Source organism: Drosophila guanche, unplaced genomic scaffold (assembly GCF_900245975.1).
Source record: "Drosophila guanche unplaced genomic scaffold, DGUA_6, whole genome shotgun sequence".
In the NCBI taxonomy this organism is placed as follows: Eukaryota; Metazoa; Arthropoda; class Insecta; order Diptera; family Drosophilidae; genus Drosophila; species Drosophila guanche.
Genome location: NW_022995748.1, coordinates 541,989 through 560,864, shown reverse-complemented (window position 1 = coordinate 560,864; position 18,876 = coordinate 541,989). Strand labels below are relative to the sequence as shown.

The 18,876-nt window shown below is 42.8% G+C and overlaps 1 protein-coding gene across 3 annotated transcripts in view; it reads right to left on the bottom strand.

Annotated features, from left to right (window-relative positions):
• Positions 1-9,219: 9,219 nt before the first annotated feature.
• Positions 9,220-18,876, bottom strand: part of LOC117584247 — a 62,596-nt gene continuing 52,939 nt past the window's right edge. For all 3 annotated transcript variants that reach the window (XM_034273049.1, XM_034273050.1, XM_034273051.1), the window contains 4 exons: positions 16,364-16,496; positions 16,089-16,300; positions 9,863-10,140; positions 9,220-9,797 (listed from right to left, as the gene is read on the bottom strand). In XM_034273049.1, coding sequence (XP_034128940.1) covers positions 9,683-9,797; positions 9,863-10,140; positions 16,089-16,300; positions 16,364-16,496 — 738 coding nt within the window. In that variant the 3' untranslated portion in view covers positions 9,220-9,682. The remainder of the gene's footprint in view (positions 9,798-9,862; positions 10,141-16,088; positions 16,301-16,363; positions 16,497-18,876) is intronic.

Sequence of the window (18,876 nt, the reverse complement as noted above, 5' to 3'; positions counted from 1 at the left end):
AGAGAGAGAGAGAGCGAAGAGAGAGAAGTAGCTCCAACGAAATATGAGTTTTATGCAAATTGCTTTGTAAATTTGTGATATTTGTGTCTGGCAGCGGTTTTCCCATTTTCCATAGCACTCTGCCCTCACTCCTATGTACATCCTCTTTCCTGGTAGACATATACACATGTACATATGTATAATGCTTTTTTGTTTGTTGTCTCTGCGGTTATTGTAAACCAATTTGCCCGTGTGATTTGTCTTTTCTCTCAGTAGAAGGTTTTCGCTTTGGCTCCGTCTGCTGTCGCCCCATCAGTGTTTATTAGTCTGGTTTTCCTGACGTTTTTCTTTGGGTTTGGTCTTGGGTTAATGGCTCCCCCACGAGGTGTTTGACATTTGACAGAAAAGTGGCCAATCTGACTTGTCACTTCTTTGGCTCTTGGGGTTTTTGCGGTTTCCATCACTCGAAAGGGAAAGACATTTTCATACAGGGCTTCCGTCTCGTGGTTCATCCCGAGCTCAGCTTCTTTGCTGGACTTTGTCAGGTGCCTCAGGAACTAAAGCAGGTCATTGGTTTGCTGCTGGCTGACTCACTGGGGAGTATGGTCAATATACTGAACATTTGCATTTCGAATATTAATATGCAGGTGATTCAGTTTGCTGCAGTGAATGGTGTTCCCTTGGAATGCCCCAAAAGTTTGTCACTTTGGTGGCCTCAAGTTTATTTATATCGATTAATAAATGTTTAATTAATATTCAAAGCATGCAACGATCGAATACATTTGATCATTGATCGGAGTTTAAGCAATAGATAGGCTTATAAGGAACTCAAAACTCAAAATCGATGCGTTCCATCTCTTCTTTTCGCATATAAAACTTCTGCAACGAAAATTGCACAAGATCCCCTCCCTTTTAGCACACAATTTTGGTTGGACAATTAACCAAAAATTGGGGCCAGACAAAGGTTTCGACCTGCCATCCCCCCCTCCCCCACGTATACACATACTCGTATTTCTAGCTAAAGGCTCTGCGCAGTCATATATTCGCATGCGATGAAATTCAATTAAATTTGCAACGATGCCGAATTTCAATTTCGATATTCGATTTTTCGTCGTGTTATTTACCAGCTTTCAATTCAAATGCGATAAATGACAAGTCGAGAGGCCAGAGGCGGCACCAGGCGCACGGCACACGGCAGACGGCAGACAACAAGAAACCACTGCCAATGGCCAAGAGATTGCATCAGATGGCATCAGAGATCACAGACAGAGAACAGAGAGAGAGAGAGATATATCGAGGGGGAGAATGGTCTGAGATTATGGGTACTCATACTCATACTCAGACTCAGACACAGACTCAAACTCATATTCGTATTCAAGACCAAATCGATGTCGACGCTTGGACAGAGTCGGCTCAGAGCTTGTCTTGGCCTTTGGGGCGTTGTTTGGCTGGCAATTAAATTGCAAAATAATAATTTTTATTACCAACTTGACGACTTTGACTGCCTCGACGACTACGACGACTGCAATGGAAGACTCTCCACTTAGCCTGCAACTCGCTCTGGCCTCAAATGAAATGGAAATCATTTGCTTGGTAAAAAAAAATGCAAAAATAAAGAAAAGAGCGGCTACGATTTCATGTTCATTTAGCAGACTTTTGAGCATATTGCAGGGGCGGACAATTTCGGTGTCGGTGTCGATGTCGATGTTGTGGGTAGATCTTAATAATTGGCCATTGGCTTTCCCATCAAATAAATAAAAAAAGAAGTTTACCAAAAGTGAATAAAATCTGTCAATGGAAGAAAGGAAAAGGCTGGTTTGGTCTACGAATACCCTAAACTACCAATCGTTTTAGTGGCAGTTATGGGTTGTATACAGCCTATTGAGACTCAGGTCTGTAATGCCTGAGGGTAACACTTTTCGACTTAAAGTCAATCAATGAATGATGTTGACGATGTGCAATTAAAGTTAAATGGAGGAGTAAATGGATTCCAATTATGAGTGGCAAATATTTCCCATGAGTTGAATGAAAAATTCTAATTGAAACTCTCGGAAGCCACATGCAACTGGATTTTTGTGGGTTGGGTAAACTATTTCAATTTACAATATGAATATTATATGAATAAAATATATTTTATTGAGTAGGAGCATCTGGCTATTATTTTGTTTAGTAGCCTCAGGTAGGGTATAAAAGAGTTTGCCAAAATGTAACAAAATCTGTCTGCAAAATTGAACCAAGATCGTTCAATGAACTGAAGTCCTCTACCATCTCTCTTTCCCTCTCTCTCTCTCTCTCTCCGCTTATTTCGATAAGAGCATGTGGGTGTTGTGAAAATGAAAATGGGGCGAAAGGTTGTTTAAATGATTAAGAGGCGTTGCATTAGCAACAATCCTTGCCCCAGACCTAATCCCTGCTCACACCACACCTCCAGCAACCTCAAGCCTCTCATCCTCGGCCTTCTCCTGCATGTGTCTGTGGCTGAGGGGGGGGGGGGGGGAAATTGTGGTAGGTGCATTAGAAAGTTCGTGGGAAGTCTTTTCAAGTTTTTGCCGACACTGAAATGGTGGCAGGGGACTTGTGGCAGCGCAAGACTAACTCTGGCACAAAGTTTTTCTGCAGTCAGTGTGAAATGCTTTTCATAAAGGAAGTGAGCCAAACACAGGCCCACACATATGTAAAACTTAAGAGGTGGTAATGAAAAGCGCTAATACACGTACGTCTAATGTGCGTCTATAGTGTGTGTGTGTGTGTGTGTGTCTGTGTTTGCATTGCATGCAACTTTTATGTTAATTGAAGCAATGCGTCAATGGCAAATGCTTGTCGCCCTCTCCAGATCCGCTCTTCCACCACTCTCCCCTTCCCACCGCTCTTTGGGTTATGTCAACTGTGAAATGTGCCTTGAGAAGGTGGAAAATCTTGAACCATTTCGCAGGAACAGACGAAAACTTTTCTGTGTGTGGGCTGTAGGAACATTGTGGGCTGCGCTCTCCTCACTCCTTGAAAACTATTAGTCTGAGGAGGAGAGAGTGTGTGCTCTGTCAGAAGACGTCTGCTCTTAGTGGCTGATAAATGAAAAGGTTATTTTAATTAAAGATATAAGAAAACTTGTTGACTGTAAGTTACCTTTCCAAAGATTCCTTTTGGTTAAGGAGCATTTTTGTTAGAGTGTTTAATGGAAATTCAACACATTCTGCAAGGTGTTTCCTGCTGTAGCTATTGTGGTAATAGCTCCCACCACACTACATCGTAAACTTTTATCGATAAAAATTGATATTTATTGCAATTAACCCTCGGATTTAATCCCAGCTTTGAACTTATTGACCCTAACAAATTTCAAAACATGGCCAAGTACCCCGGGTACCACATAATCAATTACGTGATTCCAAAGCCAGAAGCCAAAGCACAAACATGTCAGCTCCATACTCACACACACTCTGTCCCCCCACTGGCCCCAATGAGGAGTTGCAGCAATTCCCAAATGGAACATTATCGAGGCGATATATGAGCCACAGAAGCGTACAATTTCCGGGGCTAATAATAAATATCAATAAGCCAAAATTTATTACCAACTAACCGCAAAATTTGCAATGCGTGCGAGAGCGGGAGAGCTTGAGACACACGGACACCCGATACTCGAAGAAACTTGCGGAGCATCATCAACAGCTAAACGACTTGTACGAACATGTCTTCTCCATGCTCTGTCTTACTTTGGCATTCTTTATGGCGTGTGGTTCTCGCTCTCTTGCTTACTCTCTTGCTTTCTGGCTTTCTTTATCGCCTGCGGTTACAGGAGGAGCAACAAAATCCCTTTGATTAATTCTAATAGCCTCAGATGCTCAGGCTCGACATCATTTCTTTCGTTTAATACTCAATTTGATGTTGCTTCTTCCTTTTGGTTTCCTTCAGATATGTACTATACACACCCCACTCCACACCTCTTCAGATATGTATGCAGAGCTCCCCGTCTGGTACAAGGCGTCAAGTTGTTTGCGTTTCACTGTTCTGTGACTAATATGCAAACAAGCGGCAGGCAAGGGCAGCAGCAGCACAGGCAACAGCACCCAAAGCACCAGAAACTTGGCCAATAACTTAACTTGGCTCAAATGCTGCCATGGCACACACTCCTGCCTCCTGCTGCCTCCTCTCACATGTCATAAGCAGACTGGGGCAACATTTACGCACCCGCCGCACGATACGCCAATAAAAAGAAAAAAAGGAACAACACACAAAATACAAAAAAGACACAGAACAAGTCCAAGTCCGTGGAGACCATAAAAATAAGATTAGCACACGATTCGCAACGTTCCCAGCTGTTGGCAGCAGTAGCAGCAGCAACTCCACTGTCCTCCACGCGCAGTGCCTTGATACCCTACACGACTAGGGGATGAAGAGATTTGCAAAGATTCTATAACAATTCAGAAAAAGTGTATCGAAGAAATTTGCCTGTAGTTTAAAAATATGTATTGGAAATTATTCTACATTCCCTTTGCTACTCTACATCTGCCGCTAGTTTTTCTTGCTTTGAAGTAAGTTGCCACTCAGTGAATGCAGTTTTATATCTGATTAGTGGGTAACTAAGAGCCGAGTTCCCTCCCACAGCTTGCTGACTTGTTCCTTCTTCTTCCGTTGCGCTTTGTTTTACTTCGTTTCGTTTTGGGCGCAAGCCAAAATGTTAGTACACAATGCACACTCGTAAATTTGTATTGTTTATGGTTTGCCGCCCCAAAATAAGGGGTTAAATGGTCACGCCTGATGGTTATAGACTAAATACATATATGAATACAGATCGATTGTGTGTAGTAATGGAAAATGTATTTTATCAATATTTTTTTTTTGCGGCTGTGTTTATTGCTCGTTTTATGAAACGCGTTCGATGTTCTTTTTCGTCTTTATCTGCCTTCTTTTATACAAATTCCTTTACTTTCTTGTTATTACAGTTGTATGTTTATGTGTTTGTATGTATGTACATAGTTGCGTCAGGTTCCCTCGCTGAACCTTTGCGTCGTGCTGCAAATGGGTAACGTTTCATATGAAAATACATTTGTAACTTCCCACGCACACTTTATTCTCAGGACAACTTCAACGATCCCAAAATAATCTGTATTTTTTATGCTTGCCCGTGCAATTACCCCATCCAATCGCAAATTAACACTAACCACAACAACAATTAACTGCAATTATAACTGTGGCTCCGTAGAACCACAGCAAAAAAAGTAATATTAAAATCTGTTTCGTTTCGGTTTCTGCATAGATGATTTTGCATGCAATTCAAATTGTTGCGCTAAAATGCAAAAAACTGTGCGAGTAAATTGCATTAATGCTTAATTCTTTGAAAATGTTTGCGAATTTTCATTGGCCAAATACCAACTGCAAAAAACAATAAAACTACTCATACAAAAATTAGCGCTCTCATAAAGATACGCATAAACACGCACGGACCGACAGTCTAACGCACTTGCATACTAAATTGGTTCGTAAAGCTGCCACAATGTTGTGCCAAGTAATACCCTTACGAGTGTGGGTGCCGAGAAGCTGGGGAAGAGTGCAATTGGAGAGCAAGCTACAGGATGGAACAGAGGTACGGACAGAATGTACAGTGAAAGCTCTGTTGGGTAAACTTACCAAGTGTCATATAGAAGGTAGAAGGTGATAGAAGGTAGTCGAAGAGGGAATGGAAATAATAGAGTATAGTTAAAGAACGTATAAGGTCAAAGCGGTTATAATCATTTAGAGAAATGGCTTGCTAAAATATTAAACAAATTCTTGCATTCGACTTTCATTCAATTTATACAAATCGTTCCATTTTTGCTGAAACACTTTCTGTGTACGTGCATTTTTGATATACACTTATAATATTTTAATGTAGAATTTAGCACTCGTTAGTTTTTATGGGTTTATTATTGGATGAGTGAGCAATTTATTTAGGGCTGGCATTGTGAAAGGCACAGTTTTATTTTGATGCTGCAGGGCAAGTCCACTGATGTTAGCCAGACGGTGTTAATAGCACTCGTTAGGGGAGAAAATCATTTAAATATTTCTACGGTTTCCCATGAAATTACATTTGTTGTTACACGTAAATACCAGATGCACTCCGCCAGATAGTTTTCAGCAGGAAATTAAATGCAATTTAGTTGAGAGCCCAGCCCAAAATGTTGTCCGCTGCTTTATGAGCATGGACATCCCATCCTCCTGTTTATGAAAACTTCTGCTGTCAATTGTGTGTGGGTGCGTTTATCTGGGTGTGAGTACATTTATCTGTGTGGGGTTCTGGCTGCCTGTCTGCATGGCAGTGCCGTTTGCCGTTTGTCGGCATTTCCTGGGGTTGGACTTTGGGGGTTCGGGTTGGGGTTACAGGTAGAAATTTCTTGATTTCACGCGAAAAATCCTCTCTCTGTTAATCTGTGTGTGCGGTGGGAATTAATTATGCAGGCGTATCATGGCAACATCATTCCCAGCCAGCCCCCTCTCGCGCGCTCCCCGATACAGGCCACACACACACACACATACTCTACCACATGTATACACAACTACTGGGACGCACGGACACATCCTTCCGCCTCCAATCTCGCACCCGCTGCCGCTCCCGCTCCACCCACTGCTGGTTCCCGTTGCCGTTTGCGGTTTTCATTTGTGAGCTCAGCCCGGGCAACATTTTGCCCTGATCCTTTTCGCTGTTTGTCGTTGCAGTTACCCAGTGCCTACGCCCACTCAACGCTTGCTGCTGCGTCCAAAGGGGCATGCTGCATTCGTGAAGTGTCCATCAAGGTATAAATAAATTTAAATTCATGTTTTCTGGTTACGTTTACCCACGAAATAATCAGCATCTAGTCTTCTAATATTTCCAAAGAGACACCAAGTACCAGTGTAATGGGTATCCTGTGGTCGCAACGCTCCTACTTAAGCAAACTTTAATGTTTTTCTTGCGTTTTTGCTTTGTTTGCATTTCCATGTGATTTCACTGTCCTGCCAGAAATCAATGGGTGGCATTGGGTGGGCATTGAACGTGTATGTGGGCCGCTGCTATGTTGCATTTTAAAGTCTAGAGACAGCGAATTATGTCAGCTACCTTTAATTGCAGTTTTAATTGATTTCATTTCGCTTCCTGCTCACATCCCCATAGAGACTTGTCTCTGTTCGCCTCTTTCTGAGTGGATGTATCTGTGGTGCGGTTGCCTTGGCTGTCTCATGGTGGCGCTGTCATCAGCGTCAACCCTTTGGGGTGCACTACTGCTTATAAATTCTATAAATTTTAGATCATAATGTGGGCGAACGGCCCCCAGTCTCGTCGGCTCCCAATGTGCGTTTGTCACGTTGTTTGTGTGTTTGTGTGAAAATTACATCTGCCTGATGATGTTGCTCTGTCGCCTGTGGGTGGGCGGGAAATGGGTCAAGAGATGAGCTACTATTTGTTATGCATTTTCATTAGTTCAAACTTGCCAGATTAGCACAAAACTGTCTGCCAGGTTTGGCTGTTCACAGGAGTAGCTGTTAGTTGGAAAGTTTTTTCAGCAGAGTAATCAGCAAAATGTTCAAGGAACTGCCGAACACTTTTAACTGGTAGATCTTCTCTTTATTTTGCCCACAATTGCCTTGCCTTCCCGAAGCAAATACCTAAAGCAGGCGCCTCCACTTCTTTGTATGTAGAAGGAAATATTTCCCCGGGCTTGGAACTCATTAGGCCAACAGCTCCTTTAGCGCCAGCCCCCTCCGGCCGCAACCCCTAGAGCAGATCCAACACCAACCCAAACTCCCTTTTGCATGGTGGAAATCATTAATTTCCCATTGTTCGGATGCGTTTTTTTGTTGTTCACTGTCATATTTATTTGGATTTTTGCATGGTAATTATATTTTTCCTTTTATTAGTAATGGTTTTTGTTCTTTTTTTTGCTCAACGTTTTGGGTTCGCTTCTAGTTTGTTTTTACACATTAAAATTTATGCTAAAAGTTGTAAATAAAATCATTTTGAAATGTTTTGTTGCTTTATAATAATTATTCGTATATATTTTGTTTGGTATTTCTGTGGGGCATCTACAAAGACAAATAGATGGCACAGATTTGTGGAAATATTTATGTGATATTTAGCATTGCATTGAGATTGCGATTAGTTTAGTACGGCTGTGGGTGTAGTGTCTGTGTGTGTGCAGGTTTGGTTTGGCGGCATTTAATAAATATACAGTATAAATTTGAGCAAATATATTGCCCGTAAATGATGGCAAATAAACGATAAGAGTAGATTAAATAATATATGTAGAATGAAGTGGTGTTTATGGAACATTAAACGGCTTATTGTGTCGCTTGCTAAGTGCTAAATAAATTTCATAATAATTCAATTTCGCAAAAATAGGCATTTCATTTGAAAATTAATGACTGAGCTTCTCCATTAATTATATAATTTATATCATATTTATTGGCAAATGTTTTTGCATTTCGGGTGCCGCTTAAATTTAAGTTTTCATCTAAAATATATATATACAGTGCCTGAATTATATCGATTGGAATAAAAACTATAGTTTGTGCAAATTTCGCTGTTTAAGCTGCTGTTTTGGTTCTTGAGAACTCGGTCTGGCTTTTGTGTGAATGTTAAAAACGATTCGGTTCTGAATGGCAACAGTGGTGTCGGTGAAACAGCAGCTTTTGGGAGGGTTTTGTATTTCTAGAGTGCATGTTTGTATCTACTTAGTTTAGTGTAGTTGAGCTATCAAAAAATTCAGGGAATAAGCAAGAGAGTTGCACATTCATACGAGAACGAGTAAGGTTTATGCATTTATCCGTCACTAAACTCGTAGATATTTTATATTATTTTCTATAATATTTATGCTTGTGTGTCTGCTTTTAAATGCCTTTTGTTTTCGCTTGCTTGAGTGTTGGATACAACATTTTGTTGGCCGGCAAAGAGAAAACAAAATTAAAATTTGACTAGAAATTAAATATGTAAATTTAATTTTGCTTGTGATTCCTTTGTGTGTTTTTGCTTTGTGTTAAAACTGGGCTAATAACTAATAACATGAATGCTTATTATGTTTATGCTCGTTTATAAGTAATTTATGTATTTTTAATTGTAATTTTAATGATTTGTGTTCGTTTGTTTCTCTTTCGTTTATTATAATTAAATAACATAACATTACTTAATTAAAACTAAAACGCAGTACATTTATATATTTGGAATTACATTTTTCATTCTCATCAACACACATTCTTATAGCTTTCCGCAATGCTTTTCTTCATCATAATATGTATTCGTAGGCATAATTAATGTGGAAACATTTATGAACAGTTCTACATATTGCTGCAGTTTCTATGAGTTTTTCTTTGTGGATTCAAAAATGCTCGAAAAAGTCTTGTTTCTTGTTTTTGCTAGAGATGCATTTGTGTAGAATTTCCTTTAGCTGCTTTTGCTTGACAGATGTTGGAGAATAAGTGTCGGGTAGTAAAACATCTAACAGACAGTCAGCAGATATCTATATCAATAAAGGTATGTCCGGGAAATATCTAGATAGATTTCTGTGGTTTTATTCGTATGGGATTTGTATAGGATATGCAACTAAATTCACTTTATTCTCTTTTGTTTGAATGGAAATATTGCCTTTCCCTTGCCTTTCCATCCCTGGTGTTTTGCTTTCAACTTTTGCCTGCCTGCGCGACTGTGCACAGACCGAATAATACTTTTCCAGGTTTACTTGAGAGTGGGGTATGCTCCTTCCGCTTACGACATGGCGTTGTAGACGGGCTGCTCATGCTGCTTGGGGCAGCGGCCATGCTTGTCCATGTAGTGGCCGAACTCGCAGGTTGGGGGCTTGCAGCCGCCGTGTTTTATGCATCTGAAAGAGGGATAGATACGGGGTAGAGTTGGGGAAAGGAAACACTTCCTGGTAGCTTGACTCACTTGCGATCGTCCACGGCAAAGTGCTCGTTGCCCCGCTTCAACCAGTCGCAGTCGTAGTTGCCGGAGCTGCAATCGCAGCGGCACTGGCCATTGTCCTGCAGGATCACCTCGAAGCTGCGCGGACAAGTGCAGCTCAGGATGGTGGCCCTTACAATGGAAGTGCTGGCCAGGGCGACGGCATCCTCCTTGAAATTGGACCTCTCAATGCAGTGGCATTCGGTGTGATTCACAAAAGTTCTCTTCTCGATAATGGGGCGATGCTGCTTATTGCTTTTCACCTGTCAATTGGCCAGAGAACGGGGTGTTAGGACCTTAATCAGAGCTGCCATATCATACAAATTGTTGACGCATTAATTACGTCAGCAAACTATTTGCATATTGAGCTTGCATAAAGAAACCCCACTGAAAGCCCACAAGCACATGTACATGTTTATGTGTTGACAGTTCCTTAAGCCGACTGCTCATCAGACTTCTTGTTGTCATTGTTGCCATGGCTCGTTGTCGCCCTGTGGCTCTATAGCTCTTGTAATTCTTAAATGAGTTGTCAGTTGTCAATGTCAGCGGCTTAGTCGGATTATGGCAAGCGGTCCGTTCGGGGGTTCTCAATGGAGAAATCTTGAATATTTGGAAAAGTGTCAGCAGTATTTATATTGGATATTTTGTATCGTAAATAAGCACCAAAAACTCTTTGCAACTCTTTGCCATGGCACATCCCCCTTGCATTTGGGTGGACGCCTCTGTTCAAGAGCCATTAGCAGACTGCAAAAGACTTCTCTGGCTCTCTAGTCTGGGGACTGTGGACCCATGTCTCTCTGCCACTCTCCTTCTGTGTGTGTTGCATGACAAGTGCAAAATGATGAAATGCGTATGAATTGCATAAATGAAGTTGAATTCGTTTAATTAAAATAACAAGTTGGTTATTAATCAAGACTCAGAGAGCAGTTGTGGGAGGAAAGACAAACATTAAAGCAGAACAGACACAAAAAAATAGGTAAGGGAAACAAAACCTTCTGCTGAATCAAGAGAGAGAGAGGGAGAAAAATCTGTGAAGCATTTGAATTTTGATTGGACGCATCAAACTGGAACAACTAACAAACCCAATAAGTTGACAAAGGAGAGGAGAAATACTTCCCACCAAAATTCCTTGAATGTATTTATGAAAATGCAGCAAATTGAGTTTTAAGGTAGTTCGGCTCGTGCTGCCTGCTGTGTGGTTTTTTGGCCAATGCTTATGCAAATGCTCTCGAATGCAACGAATTGAAAAAGTTGTTCATGCTCAGCAGAAAGTTCCTTTGCCCCCATGCTGTGGGTTTTGGTATTCGCATGCAACGGCACAACACAAATTCCACCATGGAGAGCCTGCTGCTCTGAGAAACCTTGGATTGCAACTGAAACTGTGGCCCTTTTGTGCACTAAGAGCCACAGTAATTGCCGGAAACGGAAGTGCAAAAGTGCTGCTGTTGTTACTTTAACCCCTGTGCTTATACCGCCACGCCCTCTTCTGACCACTTTTGAGCTGAAAAACGGCACCAAAGTGCTTCTCCTGTTCTCCTGTTCTCCTGCAAATATGCAAAACTGTGCCTATAGCCTGATGTATAACCATATTGTTTATAAGTGTGCCCCACCCCACCCGGGTTTATTTTCCAAGATGGCTTCTCTAATTGAGGTTAGCTTTTCTGTGCATGCAAGTGCCAGGCATTCTTTCGCCCTCGCCCTCTGTCCCCTGTGCTCTCCCGAGCAGGGAATGTGCGTGTGTCCATGAGTGTCCGTCCGTCCGTGTGTAGCCATGTGACTTGAGCAATTAGTCAGTTATTGCTGCGTTCTGGGAGCTGGCTGAAGTGCGATTAAGACAGCAATATGTGTATAAAATGTTTTTCCCAAATTTGCATGCACTTTACTCTACTCTTTTGTTGTTTCTAACCCCAAACAAGCTCTAACCCAAATTGAGCAAAACACTAAAAGTATGCACTTGGAGACTCCCACCAGAGGATTGAGCTTGGCTTACATCAAGGAATATTCAATGAGTGCTTGTGCTCCAAAATGTATGAGCATTGTATTTTAAATTATGAATAAGCGGAATTAGAACGGACTAGCACGTTGGACACTCCATGCGGAATGTTTAAAGTCCAAAACATTGTTTAGAATTCAAGTAAAATGGCTTAAATAATGGATAGTAATCCTTAATTAGCTCTAACCTAGTAAACTCTCTTTTGTTATTCCATTCAAACAATTTTTGCCCCGTTTTCCCAGGAACATTCCACTTTCCACCTGAACGCAATTGGAGAATTTAGTTCGAGAACTTTGAACTTTGGCAAATGAATCTTTGGACTTTCTGGAGTAAACACACATCCAGCAAATTAGTGGAGAGCTTAGGCGAGACTTGCGAAGAGCGCAAAACGGTAACTGTCATCAGCATTTCTGGTAAAGTTTTAGCAGCGTAGGAGAAAGAGAGAGAGAGAGAGAGAGGGAGAGAGGGAGGGACCATTTCTCATCCATTTCATAACGGGAACATCAGTGGAGCTTTAGAGAAGCTTTCGCTTGGGGTCCGGCAGGTGCTGCTGCTCCTGCTGCCTGCTTACGTGCTCGCAATTTGCATTTGCCCCGGACTCAACGTCTACACTGAGCAAAATATGTGCCCGGAAACCATCGAAGTCTCCTGCATGAATAGCTGCACTCCTTTGCGCACTGTTCAAAATTTGCCTCAGTGTACCACACCTACGCCTGTGTAACTGTTGTCTCTCTCTCTCTCTCTCTCTCTCTCTTTTGTTGGGCCGGGGATTTATGCTTGGGAAAATTGCATGACGCAGCTCGAAACTGGCGGCGGATGTGTCACGAGAGTGCCACCCCCCCCCCCCCCCTCTGCTGACAGCATTGTTTAGCTTAGCAAAATGAATGCTCATCTGGAGCTGATTGTGCATGTGCCTTGGGCTAGCCACATTTTGTGGCAAATTAATTAAATCGCCTGCGTTCCGGCGGAGCACATTGGGACATGGCCATAACCATAGCCATTTGCCTGTCAGCCAATTGACTTTTACTTTGGTCTTGGCCCCAGCTTTGACTTTGCTCTAAACAAGCAAAACTTTGTTTGTTGGCTTTGCGTTTGCGTTTTGGCTTTGGGTGAGTGTGGGTGTGGGTGTGGCTGTGTGGGTGGGCGTTGGCTTTCACGTTTAGAGGCTTTTGATTTCAGCTTTGCTTTTCTAGCCACAACTTCTCCTGCCTGTGGCTGCGGAACTGGCACTGGCACTGGCACTGTCCTGTCGCCTTTTCGGCCTGGGTGAAAGTTGAGTGCATTGAACCCCAGAGAGAACGGGGAGGACCATGCGAGCAACTCATAAATCTCTCAACGCTTGCAAGATCTGCATGTGTGTGTGGGTGTGGAGTGCATTGCCCCTTGCCGAACGTTCCGCAATGCAGAATCTTACCCCCACCGCGTTCGTTTCTTTTTTGCATTCCCCACAAAGTGAACATTTGAGCAACATAAATTATGTTGTGTTAAACTGTTTAACCTTTTTTTCTCCTTCTTTATACTCCTGTGAAGGGTATTGGGCTTATGACAAGCTGTTTGGAATGTGGAGGCGGGAGGAAACCTGCAAATTGTATTGTTGATTTGCTTTGGCTTGAATTGGGTTGTCCTACTTCAAGTGCTAGTGGAAGAATCTTCGCAATAAATGTATCATAATGTGGTCTTTATCAGGGTATCTTAGCATCGCCATACGATGTGAGCATTGCCTTTTCTTCTTGTTGGTTGCATCCTCTCCGTTTGGTTATCTCTCCTCGCCTCAAGGCTTCCCTGGCATCCCTGGCATCCCTGCTGCCCTCTGGTTCCTCCACTTGCTTGGGTCTCACGCTGTTTGCCTGCCACTTGACACCTCTCAGTGACAAACCGCTGAGATGGGTTCGGCTCCCTTCCGCAGCTCCAGACTTCTTCTTCTGCTGCTGCTGCTGCTTCTCCCTCTTTTCCTGCTCCTTCCTGGACTGTTTCTTGAGTTCCTTCTGGTTTTTGTTGCACATCTTCTGTGTCTGTGTGTGGTGAAGCTCTAGAATGCCAACAGCTTTGAAAGGCAACTACAGCTTCCTGAACCTCCTGGCCAGACATATTTGTTGTGCTTTATGGCTTGCATTTTAGGCATTACGGAAGGGGGATAAGATACGAGTATCAAAAAGGACGCTAAAAAATGCTTGGGTTGAAAAATAACTATTCCGCTGCCTATGAAGAATGAAAAGAAAACTACTGTCCCCGAATTCACCCGAATACTTCCTTGGAATAATCTTTCAAGAAATAAACCTCCCATTTCCTTCCATTCATCTTTTATTTCTTCTTAAAAAGGTTTTTGCTTCCCTGCCGCTACAATAATTTGTGTGGTTTTTGCTGCAAAGTTTTATTGGATAATTAAGCGGAGGAAGCTTTTCTGGCTCCATGCCCCAATACCTTGCTAACCGAGCTCATATGTGGGTGTGTTTTTCTTGTTCTTAAGCATTTTGCGGTTGCCGTTGCCCTTGTCCCCCCGCCACATCCATCCCAATGGTGTGTGCGCATAAATCTTGAAAGTGGAAACTTTTTGCGGCAAGCGCAGCATAAATATTTGAAAATTAAAAGCCATCCGAAGAGTTTAGAGCTCAGAGCTACGAGCTCCTCGGATGCCTCGCTGGAAGGGTCTACAAAAAAACGAAACGTTGCAGCTGCAAAAAGTTGGGCAACAAGAAAAGAGCTTTTCATAATGGAAAACTAAGCAAATGCAGGCGAAGCAGTAGCAGGATTCACTGTGAGAAATAATGAAGAATAGGGCATATGTTTGCTTTCCAAAAGAAGGTCACAGGATACATATGTTAGGGCGATGAGGGATCTCAGGGAATTGCCAAGCGAATTGGTATTTTCCCTTGTAAGAAATGAAGTAGAGAGGTTGCTCTGGAGTGAATATTCAAAGTGCTCAAACTTTAGTCTTCTCTCATCATTTTCTATGTAAGCTTTCACCTAAATATTTCACTCTTAATTAAAGCTTATCTGCACTGGCTTATCATATTTTCAAGTGGAGCTCAATTCTGCTTGCAGCTAGATTCCATATTAGTTTCCACATAACTTCATCTGGCATTGATTTATGTTGAATCCTTACGTTCTTCTCATTAACATGCTCTGATATAATTATCAACAATCTGACTGACATCAAATCAACAGCCATCCAATGCTGTGGCACATTCAAATTGAACAAATTGAGTTTCCTCCCACTATCAAATGCTTAATTACATTCTCAATGTCCACATATATTCTCGTATTCGTATTGCAAGCTCGTTATGCAACAAAAAGCAGCAAGAACAATGTCAGCCACGGAGCAATGGACACAGCAAACGGCAGCAACAATAATCATATCGTGGAGCATAAATCACCAAACAAATTGAATTATCATTGCGTCATTAAAAAGTCATTTCAGTCGAGAGCCCACAGAGAAAAAGAGAACTTCGCTTGTACCCACGGAAAAAAAAGGTAAAAATGAAAATGAAAATGAAAATAAAGGTGAAGCGATGTAATTATGCTGCAATATGGTGCCCTCAAGCATGACCTGCGCCCACGAACCACATTAAGAGCAAACAAGAGCAACGACAACGACAATTACGCTCGAAGGTAGGAGAACCAGAGTGGGAGTGAGAGCGGTGAGCGTGAGTGGGTCATTAGATGAGGGAATACAGATATAAAAATGTAAGCTTATAGTATACATATTATGTACGCAAATACATCTTTTAAATGTATTCTTGTGCAGCTTCTATAATTCCAATGTACAATTAATTCCCCATAGTTGAAGCAATTTTTAAACAGAGTAAAACTGCCTCTCCCATGGCAAACAAAGTAATTTATTTTACCGCGAAAATCTTGGCATTGTAATCCAACAATTATCGATATTTCTACCAGCTCTAAACATTTTTTCTGCTCGTGTGCACTCAATGAGTGCCTTTGGCCCGACATCAGAATGAAAATTGGTTTACTTTTATTTTTGTGTTTGTTTGTGCTGTTTTGGGTGCTACTAAAGGTTGTTAATAGAAAACTGCTATAATAATTATACTCGTAGATAAAGCAAGTTTGAAAATGATATTTGAACTGCTGATGAAACGGGGGACGACAGTTTCAATTTATTTGGCACACAGGAAAGGAAAGCAGAAATTATTGAAATAAGCGTGCTGAATTGTGGTTCCTTTTCCTAAATTCTCAGCATAATTATTCGATTGTTGTACTCACAAAGAAATGCAATTCAACGTTGTGGGTGCTCTTGGCGGCACAAAGCTGGGTGCGGCTGGGGCAGCAGCCGCTGTCCTCGCTGCAACGGTGCAGAACGGTGCAGTGGGGCGTGTAGATTTTCGAGGGGTCCTGCTGGACGCGCTGGCAACGTGGCTGGGGCACGCGACAGGTGGCATCCGTCATCACCTGATGCATGTGGGCCTGGGCCAGAGCTGCAATGGGAATTCCCGTTTACTCTCGGCGCTGCCCACACCCCGGGCTTACCCCGGACTTACCTCGCTCCCGCTTCTGCATGAGGGCTTGTTGTCGTCGGGTTTTGAGCGCTGCCTCGGGCGTGCCCAGTTGTTCCTCCTTTTTCTGAGTTAGCTTTCCCGTTATGTAGTTGGGAGAGTAAATGTTTTCAACATCCTGCGGAAACAACAAAGGTTTAGTGCTTGTTTGCTCATGCTAATTTATTGGGAGGTACCACATCGTGTGGTATGATTCGTTCGTTTCCCCTGAGCATTTTCTAGCCACCCTCAACACATCATTCACATTACGCATACGCCGCCTGGGCCACACCATAAAAGTTGGCTCACATTAATAATGCCACCATTTGCGCCGTGCGATGACAATTTGTCACAATTTTTATTGTGTCCACAGGAGGAGGCAGAGGCAGAGGCAGAGGCAGGGAGCCTGGAAGTGGAATAGGCACAGATTGAGGTAACATGCCAGATGAACATTAACCAGAAGTTGGACCAACTGAAGTTCATAAACTAAGAATTCATGTCCACGCAGACGGCACCGAGAGCAACAGCAAAGGCAACAGGGAAAAGCCCCACCAACAGGCAACGACACAACCAGGAAAAAAAGCAATGGTAGGAGCCCAAAGAGCGGATCTTGAATGCCCTAACAAGTGAGGGATAAACAAATGAATGTCTGCTTGGAAGCTATGCTTTGTGTGTTCTCCGGTGAGTTGTGAATTCTTCTGTAAGTGCTGCATGTAAGGCAGTGCTGGAATTATTACACAAGATAATGAGTCTTTCATCTTCAATAAAAAATCCACCAAAGTTACAACTGAATCGAGATACCTTGACCTCTTAAGTGCATAACAATGGCAGCACGAAACAAATTGGCATTCAAGGCAATAAATACGACTGAGAGAACAATAGAGAAGAAATTGTTGGACATGGACATGAGCATCGACATGGAGTTGGAGCTGGGACTTGGGGGTCCAGAGACCGGTCAACCACGAACCACCAGCAGCAGCACCACCAGCAGTGGCAACACCAACATCGAAACGAAGTCAAATTGTTGACCAATGCGCACAATTGGCAATTTGTGAAGTTAAGCGAAATTAATGAGCTGGCTGTGGCCATAGCTTCTCTACAGACTGAAACGGAACTCAACAAAAATCGTAAATTCTGTAAATGTGGGTGGGCCAGTGGCTGAATAAAAGGCCACGCACAGGCCATGGAAGTCTGTTCATTACTCACACATTGGGCATAGGAATGGGCATGGAATATGAGGAGGTCACTCTTCGTCTTCGGCTCTTGTATTGCTCTTCAGCTGCGGCTCAATGCCCATTCTCATTTTCATAGCTTAGTATTTCTTCTGGTCCATTTGGCCTGGCCGAAAACAATGGCTCTTTGATGTTGGTCAATGATGTTTAACGGTTTAACCTTGAGGCTTATGAATGGCCCGCCCATTGCTGTGGCTTAGGGGGGCAGAACGCTGAGGTCTGAGGTGTAAAAGTAAAGCCCGACAAGAATGTGGCATTAATGCTCGAGTGTATGGCATTTTGGTCTTTGGTTTATGGCCAGGTGGATGCTCATTTGTCCATTTGGCACCACATTAAACGTTAATGCAATTTGTCTTGCCTCCTACTTGCTTGTGTTGGGTAATGTTTAGATACTTGAATAAATTGAAGTTGCGTGGAGGACAAGTGGAATTGCTACACTTTTATTTACGATTATTTAGGATATATTTCTATCTGACACTTCACATGCTTGGTGCCCGATAAAACGTATTCCAAGCTACCGATTTTATCTCACCACCCCAATTGAATTATTTCGTGCTCTCCCTCCAGGAGCTGCTGCTGCAGGAGCTTTGGCTTCGGCTTCAGCTTCCATGCCGAATCTGACTCTACAGTTTTTATCTCATTTCACAAATTGCATTTTCCTAAATCATTTTTCCTGACCCGTATACTTCCGTTTCCTCTCTTTTTGCCTTTCTACCATTTTCTACACAGCTCTGCACAGCTGCCAAGTCTTGCAATTAAATTTGTGTGTGTGTGTGTGTGTGTCTGTGTTTTTTTTTCACTTGCTTCAACTGCTCTTGATGACACTTCAGACTGTGACGTTCGCTGAGAATTTATCACCTTTCACCTCCCCTGTCCGTCTCCGTCTCCGTCTCCCCTGCGGGGCGTTTGCTGCTGCCACGCCTCGTTTGTCAGCTTTATTCAATTTTGAAAACTGCAATGCCAGTAAAAGTGGGGCTGAACCGGCTCTAGGAGGAAGCTGATGCCAGACAAGCTGCCTGCCTTTACTTTCATCAAACTTCTGGCATTTGACGCCGCTCCGCTCCTCTGGTTGCTTATTAAAAACTCGGGCAGACCCCGACCCATCTCCCGCCAGACACTTGGCTGTCGAGTTGAGTGCTGAAATATTGCCGCCTCACCGAAGCGGTGGCTGCCCCGATTGCTCTGTCTGGTGTGCACACCACTGTGTGGCATACTCCTGCCACTCCCGCCATCGTCCATCAAAAAGGAGGCGCCCAGACATGGGTGCTGGTGCCAGGGATATCATAG